The sequence below is a fragment of the Gossypium hirsutum genome, chromosome D06 (genome assembly GCF_007990345.1).
Source record: "Gossypium hirsutum isolate 1008001.06 chromosome D06, Gossypium_hirsutum_v2.1, whole genome shotgun sequence".
Lineage (NCBI taxonomy): Eukaryota > Viridiplantae > Streptophyta > Magnoliopsida > Malvales > Malvaceae > Gossypium > Gossypium hirsutum.
In genome coordinates this window covers 12329507-12339938 of record NC_053442.1, presented here as the reverse complement: position 1 = coordinate 12339938, position 10432 = coordinate 12329507, and the positions used below count along the sequence as shown (strand labels likewise).

General features: G+C 35.1%; 1 protein-coding gene and 1 long non-coding RNA gene across 2 annotated transcripts; one reads left to right on the top strand and one right to left on the bottom strand.

Moving 5' to 3' along the window:
• Nucleotides 1–361: 361 nt before the first annotated feature.
• LOC121218480 (uncharacterized) lies at nucleotides 362–2378 on the top strand. The gene is made up of 3 exons (XR_005914696.1): nucleotides 362–1247; nucleotides 1861–1930; nucleotides 2191–2378. It is a non-coding gene; the product is annotated as an uncharacterized lncRNA (long non-coding RNA).
• On the bottom strand, nucleotides 1932–8285 carry LOC107901163 (probable glutamate carboxypeptidase LAMP1). Its single transcript, XM_016827057.2, has 12 exons — nucleotides 6949–8285; nucleotides 6780–6847; nucleotides 6499–6580; nucleotides 6298–6390; nucleotides 6060–6212; nucleotides 5813–5881; nucleotides 5608–5695; nucleotides 3374–3457; nucleotides 3068–3156; nucleotides 2836–2952; nucleotides 2612–2755; nucleotides 1932–2389 (listed from the first exon to the last, which is right to left on the bottom strand). The coding sequence occupies exons 1-12, from the start codon at nucleotides 7894–7896 to the stop codon at nucleotides 2207–2209; spliced, it is 2118 nt and encodes a 705-aa protein (XP_016682546.2). The 5' UTR covers nucleotides 7897–8285; the 3' UTR covers nucleotides 1932–2206.
• Between the last annotated feature and the right edge of the window lie 2147 nt (nucleotides 8286–10432).

Sequence of the window (10432 nt, the reverse complement as noted above, 5' to 3'; positions counted from 1 at the left end):
GAAAGGATCGCGTGCTCAGTAAACAAATGCCTAACAAACTTGAAGTTTGTAGAGAATGTCAGTACTAGGAATAGAGAATGTCACTACTAGAGGCAACAGGGTCAAGAAAAAATAATGGAGTCCTATTACGAGCTATAATAGTACCTGTAACAACATGTATAAAGACTTGAGCATTCCTATTAATAAGACACGAGAAAATATTACTCAAAAAATAAAAAATGGTGTTATGATTTTGTTATGAGTTATAAAGATAAATAAAGTTACGGGATAATGAATATCCTATTTGTGTCGTATATTCAAATAGGGTTGACAATGATTGAATTTGATATTATTATCCATGAATCACAATATTACACATTCACACCCTCGCCCACAGTCTGTCGCACACTTCCACTCCCTATATAAACAGCATTACCCCCAAACCATCAAATCACGCGTCAGTATCCAATCTAAATTCAAAACCAAGTGGTAGCTCAGCTCTGCGGAGAAGATGAAGCACAGTGGAAAGAATAGCAAAGGCAATGGAAAGCAATCTGATGTGAGGAAAGATAGGAAATCGGGTACGGGAATGAACGGATCGCCCAAGAAAGGAGGTCATGGTGGCAAGTTCACTTGGGTTGGAGATGGCCTTTCGCCTGCCGAGATCGGGGTTGAAACAGAGCTTGTCGATGTCAAGGATCCTAATTTCGAAGATCCCTATGAGATCCTGGCCGATTGATTGGCTTCATCATCGCTTTTGCTTCTCTACTTTGGTTGTAAATATTTCAGCAACTCAATGAATAAATTGTAATGCTTGCCATTTCCTCTACTGCTTATATTCTGGCGATGTTGTCTTAAGCTGAAGGCAAATGAAATTGTTCAAAAATCTTAAAAAATCCAAGTGATTTGAATTGGATGATTTATTACCTGGTTCATCAATTCAATTAAAACTTAACCAAAAAAACAAACATATGCCAGTACATTCAAGAAAAAAAAAACTAAAAATCTACAATTCATCTGTGGGATGGAAGATCAAGTTTAAATGCATAATGCATGGGCATTAACAACAATTCTGGAGGATGGTTACATTACATACCTTGTCGGCATTGTTTTGGGATTTTGGGTTTCTTGTACACGTTAATTCATGGCAGTATGCTCTTGTAGGAAGTATGTGTTTCAGTTTCTACACTGCTAGGCCTCTTATTTATGTCGCTGCTGGCTACAATGAAATCACACTTCGACATGCAGAGAATGAGAGCTTCCACCAGGTAGACATATTTGATGTATATATGTAGTTCCAATCGTAGTGCTGTTGTTCTTAATCTATATTCAAATTCGGATCTTGAATTCTGCCGTCTAGCCACTTACTCAGTTTTGTACGGTTTGTAAGCATGTAGGCTGTAGGCTTATACGGGATTTTTCATTATTAATACAAGCTTTTATCAAGAAAAAGAGAATAGCGTGGGTTATCATTGTTTAAAATTAAGGGAAGAACTTGTTTCTCCCTATACATTCTTGCATCTGTGTGCAAACAGCAGCCATTGCTGATCTCTTAACTTCTTGAAGTTCAATCTTTCTGTTATTTGCGTTAAGTTGTTTGTGGTTCATGAAACTAAATTGACCTAGACAGTATTTGGGTGGCAGACACCGATTCATTCACAGTCACGCATCACATTCTTTTTCCATAATTTTCTTTCTATTTACGCCAGATATTACCTGTTGCTCCACAAGGAGCTTAGACAATATTGAAATGTGGAGATGCCAAGATGGTTAGAATAGATGAAATGTGAAAAGGAAGTATGTATGAGAGTGGATGTAGAACTGACAGTACATACAATGTCATGTGAGATGGTTTCTCTAACCAATATGTTGGATTTGCAGGAGATAATATAACAAGCAGATAGGGACAAGAAGTGCATTTGAGACGAACATAACGCTAATGCCAAATCAGGTTGAATGAACTTATTGATTTTAGCATTAGTTGGTCTATTTGCCTTAATTCTCGATGCCAATGCTATTCCCATTTTGTTGTTCCCTTCATGAAAGCTGTGACTATAGTATGAAATTCTGACATAGAAATACCTGAAATAAGGCTCAGTACTGATGATTGATTTTAATGTAATCTGGCAAGGAAGTAAGTGAATTTTCTATAATCTAGATCTCTCTCATGTTCGTCACTCTCACTGAAGTATATTGCTGTCTCAAGGGTAGGTCCATCTTGCAGAATTCATGTGAGTTTTCCATCAAGGACTAAGGAGGCATGCTTGACAGCTCTAGCAACTCTCCAAACTTCATGTTGTACCACATGCCATGATTCGGCAGTGTTCAGATTCTTTGCATTTTCAATTGCATCATCTATTCCTGGGAAGGATGTAGATCCATAATCATTGTGCCTTGATGGTGCATAAATCTGCATGTCACAATGTCGGTACTTAGTCCATTTAGTAAAAACTATAATAATGAATAATATATATCTAGAGGTTTCCATCTTCGGATTATGATATCTAACTTCATTATATAGTGAATTGAAAATGAAACCTTGGAACAATGAAAGTAGTTTGTGTGTGCCTGTGTGTGTGCTTTCTTTGGCCATATGGAAGTAGCTTGGTGAATGTAATTAAGGAAAGCTTACCAAGTGTTTGTACCATGGCCTTCTAAGAAGTCCATCACGGTCCGTAAATGCCCGTTCTGCCATCATTAGTCTATCATTTAGTTCACGTGCTTTGACATGGTCGTTTCTCCTCATTGATGTCCAACCTTTAGCTTCTTTTATTTCCTAGAGAATGATACTTCCATTACCTTTCTGCTCAATACTATTTTTTCATTTTCAAACTTGATTATGGAAACTGTTGTTACCTTTTTCTGGTTATTTATCTTTCTGGCTGCTTTTGATAGCTCCTCGATAGACTTGAACAAGGGAGAAAAGGTTATGCCCTTATCTGAAATCTCATTTTCCAGGTCTTCTGCACGCTTCTGTTATCATGTATTTTGTTGTATTGCATTAAGATTTTCAGGCTAAGCACTAAATCTACGTGTCGCATGCATATTGGACTGCAATTAGTTATTTATTTTCTAAAGGTTAATTTACCTGGAGTTCCAATGCATAGGAGTGATAATTAAAAGGCAAGAACTCTTCATCTGCCAGCCGAAGAGCAACTAAACCCCAAACGCTAGCCACTGTTTTTGTAAAAAAAAGTAATTTGTAATTTGGTTTTTTAAGGCTTCTTTTAATTAAATTTCTCAAATGAATTGTTTGACTGGAAAAAGTAATTAATACAACGTATATATCCTATTTATCAAAGTGCAATTGGATGTTGAATGAGCAATGAAGAGGAAAAACCTTAGATGCTACCATTTGCTCAAGGATTTCTAATTATGAGATGCTGTTATGTACCTGCAACATTTCTATGAAACATTGGGTCCCCAAATTTTTCCATCCAGGTGTAGTCATCATACATTGAGTGATATACTGGGTATCCTGCATGAACAATAACTTTTATCAGGCAGAAACAGGAAAACTCTAGACTATCATATGTTTGCATCTACTTTGCTAGTGGCTGTAAAATTCTGGGGGTTTAAAGCTGCATCTAAGGTAAATGGCTTAAGCAATTAGAAAAGATGTCAAGTTGAAGTACCTTGCAGTGAAATTTATCTTTCATAGAGGGGTAGGGGCAGTTGACAAGGTAAAAAGTGATCAAAGATTCAATTTCTTGAAGGTCTGCAGGTTAATATTGACTTCTAACTTGAGAATGGGAAAGTCATTTGGCTGCTTAAGGAAATGTTCTTTAAGTTGTGTTATACTTCTTTCTGATACAAATAATAATCTGTCATGTGTGGACATATATGATGCTTAACTTCTCTTTTAAGACAAACAAATAATCTTAGTATTATGAGCATGTATGTAGGCTGTGGGCCTCTTAGTTTGGATTAATGTCTAATGAACAATTTGGCTTTTCTTTTTCATGAATTTACATGGATTATGAGTTATTCTTGATGGCCAAAGTTGAAAATAGTTGGGAACTGGTTTCAGGTTCTATAATATTTGTCAGAGTACTAGTTATTTTATTATCATTTGTCATTACCCTTCTGACCTGATGAAAATAGAATGAATCCTTTCTTTCAGAGTACTACATGGTTTGACAAGGTTTGATATTTCATTGGTCGTGTAGTTGCTAGATCTTCATATCTGCTTAAGTTAGGCTATATTGGAAACTTTCTTTTAGGGGAGATCAAAACTCGATTCGACTCGAAAAAATTGAAAAAAAATTCGAATTTCGAGTTAAACGAATCGAGTTATTCGAATCAACTCGAATTTTTTTTTTCGAATTTCGAGTTTGAATCGAGTTGAGTTTTCAAATTCGAATAACTCAAATAATTCGAATAATTCGAATATCAAACTATAATATTTTACATTTTTACCCCAAACTCCTAAACTTTTTTACTTTCCCTCAAAACTTTTATTCCTTCCTACTTTTCTCCCAAAACTTTGACTCCTCTCCTCTCCTCTCCCAATCCCCCAATCTACCCAAAATCTATTTCCCACCAAAATTTTACTTTCTCATTTATTTTTTTTTCAAAATTTTACTCTAAAAAACCCTCAAAACCTTTTATTTTCTCCCAAAATTTTTACTTCCTCCTACTTTTCCCCTAAAACTTTTATTCCCTTCCCATCTCACCTCCCATCTACCCCAAACCCTCCCTCTCCATTTTTTTTTAATATTTTTTCTCCAAAATTTTACTCCCCCTATTTACTTTCCCTTAAACTTTTATTCTCCAAAACTTTTTATTTTTCCCTTAAACTTTTACTTCTCACCCTTTACCCTCAAATAAAAAATCAAAATTATCCAAAAAAAATTCACTAAACATAAATAGTAATAATTTTATTTATATCTACTATTTATATTATTAAATTAAATTTTACATTTTATATTATTTATATTATTTATATTATTGAATTGTTTAGTCATATTGAATATTTATATTAAATTGAATTATTAATTATGCCATAAAATATTCGTATTAAAATTTTATATTTGTATCAATTTCATATTTTATTTTTAAAATAACTTTTATTAAAAAAATAATATTTTTACATTTAATATATTTTTTAATTCCAAAATACATAGTGACAAGAATTTGAAAATAATTGAAACAACTAAGCAAGCAAAAAAGCTAACCAATATATAAAAAATTAATAAATAAATTATGAGGTGATGAAAGTTAATAAAAAATTTGATTAAGGTGGACAAATTTTATTATGATGGGTGACAGTGGTTACAAGGACCCAAAATTATTTTTTAAAATTTAACTCGAACAAATATATTCGATTCGATTCGGTTCGAATTCCATCTCACTCGACTCGATTCGAGAAAACTTCAAATAAAGTTAGGATGATAAAATGAGATTCGAAAACTCGATTAACTCGAAAATTTTCGATTCGATTCGATTCGATCCGATCGAATGCTCACCTCTACTTTCTGCTATACATTATTCATCTGTATATTGCTCAAACTATTCTGTTGGTGTCTAACTGCCTATTTGAATAGCCTGGCATGTATGTTATCCTCCCCCTTTTTGGTACCATTGTTAAGTAGAAGTAAAGTTTACAAAATACAATGTGCTTATTACCTGCTCCGAAACGCATGTCAGCTGCTGGAACACCAATATGTTGCAGAAAAGCTGCATAATCAGAACCTGCTCCTCCTAATCGTCCAATCTTCACAGGTTATGTGCAGGATAATAAATTCATTAACTTTGATGCAGATATGTAAACTACATGCACCAACCAGACAAGTTCTTCGGAATCATTTAGTTTCACTTTCATTATACTCACCAGAGAAGACTCAGTGGACTGAATCCATTGTTCGTAGATTGTTTGTGATGAGTTATCTGGATCTTGAACCTTCAAAAATCAAATAGAAAAATGACTAGTCAAGTGAGAGAAGAGTGACAAGGATTGAACTCCAATGACACACTGACTATACTCAGAACTTCTTTTATTTTATTTCGTTTCTTCCATTTAGACTCGGCTACTATTGCTATTGTCCTTATATTGGTTTGGTTTAGCAGTTTTCAGATACCTGTTGTGCAGCTTGTTTGAGCAGATCATCAAGTTGTGGAGTTCCAGAAGCATGAAATCCTGCTCCAGATACCGCGCAGTCAACATTTAAGTATGCAACCGCCCTTGAAGCCAACAAGTCTCTGTTTTCTTCTACCCATTCTGTCGATCCTGTCTGGAAGTACTAGTCTGCTTATATTTCAGTTCAGAAAGAGGCAATAAAGACAGATGCATACGAGAGATAACCAGGCAAGACAGACCAAGCCATACTCCTCAGCATCCCAATTGCACAAAATAATTGTTCGTCGTGGTTTCCAACCACTTCTTTGTAGTTTCTGGAGTCTTTGTGCAACCTGCATGATGGGGAATTCAGCTGAAATGCACAATTTGTCCCGAGGGTGAAATCTCTGCTTTTAGCTTTGCCAAGTAGAAAGTGTGGGATGTAATGGGATTATAATCACCTCTAGCAGTGCTGCAGTACCACTGTTGGGATCAACAGCTCCAAATGTCCATGCATCACGATGATTGCCCAGAATGACGAACCTAGCAATAGGATATCATTATAAAACAAGTGCTCTTAATTATTCCAAAGTCTTCTTATCATTGGCTAGTCATAGTGTTTGCTTAGTCGATTGCTATATTCATTGGTGAATTAGGTTAAGTCCTAATAATAATAGTGAATATCCAACACAAATGTGAGTAATTCATATGCAGCAATGTCCATATATGTTTCTGAATTTACCGATCAGGCTCCTCCACTCCTTCAATAACACCCATGACGTTTTGAATTGTTGCTATGACTTGTTTCCCCTGAAAATCTCATTCAAGCAAACCAACCCATTATTGACCATTTAAGTTGTGGTTCATTTTGACAGGTTGACCTATCCGAATTCAAGTTCATCAATGCTTACATTGTACTCGAGATTCACAACTCCTGGTCCTGGTCCAACTCTGTAAGTTGGGGCATCTATGCTTCCCTGCCAATTATCTTTTGCAATTTGTCCACCAATTAACCTCAAGATTGTTTCACCATCCGCACCTGATATCGGCATCGATGGTATTAAAGGAACATCTCCACTGCTCTCCACCTCCTCAATTGACACCCTCTCACACCCTTCACTGCTAGCCCATCCAGGCGTAGTGGGGTCACCAGACCCATTATAGACTGTTCCCACCTGAATACCACTCGGCGGCATCCATTTGTCATCGGGAAACCACTTTGCATCACCTCCCCCACCTCCATAATCTTTCCTATCAGTATACACCAGTGCCCCAATAGCACCAGCTTCAAACGCATTCATCACAATGTCTCCCCTATAAATCTCTCCGTATCTCGCCAAAACCACAGTACCAGTAACGTTCACTCCCATTTCTTTCAATGTCCCGTAGTCCTCCACCCGCCCATAGTTCACATAAACCACTGGCCCGACAACCGAACCAGACTTGGCATATGCGTGGTTAGTAGGCAGCACTTCATCAGCCACATCTGCATAGGGATCACCCTCGTATATTTCCTGCTTGAGATCAAAAGTTATAGGCGGTTCTGAAGGAGAAGGTGTCAGAGTCAAGGAACGTGAATATGGGTAGGTTAATAAAACATCATAGGAGACGATATGTGCCTTGATGTTGCAGGCGGAGAGTGTTGAAAGAACATAGGATGCAGCCTCAGCGTTGGCTTGGGAGCCTGCAACATGTGGGCGGCGGGTGAGGGTGCGGAGGTGGTGAGATATGGAGGCATTATCGGACAGGGAACTGGATATAAACAGCGAGTGATAATATGATTTTGGAGGGGGAGAAAAGAGGAGAATAAAGAAAGAGGTGGCTATGGCTAGGAACGTGGCTCCGGTGGTTTTCAACATGGAAGCTTAATCGGTCTTCAATGCCTAATTCGTTTTGACTGTTGAGGTTCTATTTGGTTTTGCAATGATGGGTTGAGGAAGAAAATAGATTTAAACTACTAGATAATGATTGAATGAATGAAAATTGACATATATATGTATATATATTTATGATTTGCTGCTAACGAAGGATGATAAAATGGCAATGTTTTAGTAGCAGTGTTGGAAATTTCATATCGATATCCCTTTGTTTTTCTTGGTTTAATCTTTGGATTCTTAATTTTTGTTTTGTTGTTATGATTGGGAATGTAAGCCTAACCGTTTGATGATTCCAAACCCCATCCATTACAAAATACAAACATTGAGGTAGAAACTCTAACTCATTTGAGTTGGATTGTTTCTTCTTATCTTTCCCTAAGAGTAGCTAAGCTTGTATCCACTGATGTAGTAACGTCAACTACCAAAGGCAACTTGACATTTAGTTCATGGCAATTTTATTGATTAAATTAAGGGCTGTCTGAAAGTAGAAAGGGTAGTGTGGGTTTGGAACATTAGAACTCTTGGAAATTTGTACAGATATGATCACGGGCTTAGAGGAAGATGTCCCCTTTGGCTGCCCTTTTCCAGTTTTACAATTTACACTCAAAAAGCTTCTTTCTTTCACTCAATTTCTCTCTATATCCTCCCTCCCTGTTTTATTTTTTGAGTCAACGGGATAACTACTAATATTTTTTTTTTGGCTTCAATTCAAGAAACATGGGAGGTGGTCCTTCTGCCACGTGTCCTCCACCCTCAAATTGAATTCCAGAAATTCATCTCTATCCACTTCCAATGCTCTTTGACTTGTATGTTTGCTGGGCCTTTATATATATTATGTTTATTTTGGGCCTGCATCTGAATGCTCATTACTCATTTACCTTCTCTAACTTTAAAACTTAAATATCCATACTATTATTTAAATCTTTAATTAAATAAATATCACGAGTTAACTAGGCATCATCTCGATTTTAAAAATTAAAAAAATTATTTTTCATAATTAAAATAAATTATATTATTTAAGGATATTTTACGTTGAAAAAATTCAGTTTAGAAAATAATTTTGTTGCATGACAGAAAATTAATTTTTTTTCTAAAACCGAACTATTATGTTATTTATAGCAATAAACCCTTCACTAAATTTATACTTATATTTTGGGACAGGTGGTAAAGGAAGTTCCCAGCTTTCAACCAACGTGATCTTTTCCACTATTCTCACACCTACGCTTGCTTACAATGTAGGCTTTAATCACGAACCGATAAATACAATGAAAAATTTATTGATGCTAAAAGTCACTCTCTCAAGATTTAAAATTTATTTAGAGGAATAAATCTCACTAAATTTTGATAAAGTGTCAAAGCTTAATGTGGTGTGTCTTTTGACCTTGCCATTGGTCTCTATTTATAGAGGAAATCACAAGAATCTTAGTTGAACAAAAAAAAAACAAAACATTTTAATAGAAAAATACACCTACCCCTATTGAGAAAGACTGTGGGTGGCAACACCCTTGTTCCACCTATGGGATCTAGGGTTGCCGCTCATCATGTTACAATATGGGATTTTGGGCTCATATTGTATATTAGGTATAATTATATGTATTATCTAGTTTTTAAACCAACTCAATAATTTAATCAACCTAATAAACAAATTTCTATTCCCAACATATTATTTGTGTAAATAAATAAATTTAATTTATTTCCTAATTCAATTATTTTCTCAACCCAATTCTAACTTCATTAAAGTTATGATAACTTTTTTTGGGGTCGCAACGAAGGTATCCACTGACGGCACCATACCAAACCTCATGGTTAAATCATGACAACTTTACCATACTAGAATCTATGGCTAAATAAATTTAATTAACTTATTCAATAAAATTGTGATAACTAATTAATTTAATTTTCACTTTGAAATTTAATTATTTAATTACATTCAATTAAATAATAAATAATAATTCAAAGAAATTAATTTAATCTCTAAGTCATCTTTTGGCTTATAGCCGTGAAACACATTCACTACGAACATTGATACATACAATCCATTTCTCTAATTTGTTGTGTTCATTTATTTTCATCTCATTGATTCAAATACAAACCATCAGGTTATACTGAACTAGCGAAAGGACATATTGAACATATATAATTAGGACTCAAATAATTTGTAATTAAGTTTTGATCCTTTATCTATTGTTTGCAACATTATTTAGTCATGGAGTCATTCCACTAAAGTATCATAACTGAGCTCTTATTATTATATACCATTACGAAAACTACTTATCAAATGCTTGTCCAATGACACTGTCATATGTGTGTTACCCTCATAGGATATCCTTAATCTCTATGGGTTAAATTTGTTCACCCAGTATGATCTTATTTTATCTCATAGTAACCATTACATCTTCATTAAAAAATCAATTACTAACACATAGTAATTAAATCATTCGTCCTAAACAAATGAACCATGACCACATTACTTTTCCATCTATCATGTAATGTCAATGAGAGGATATTATTTATCCTT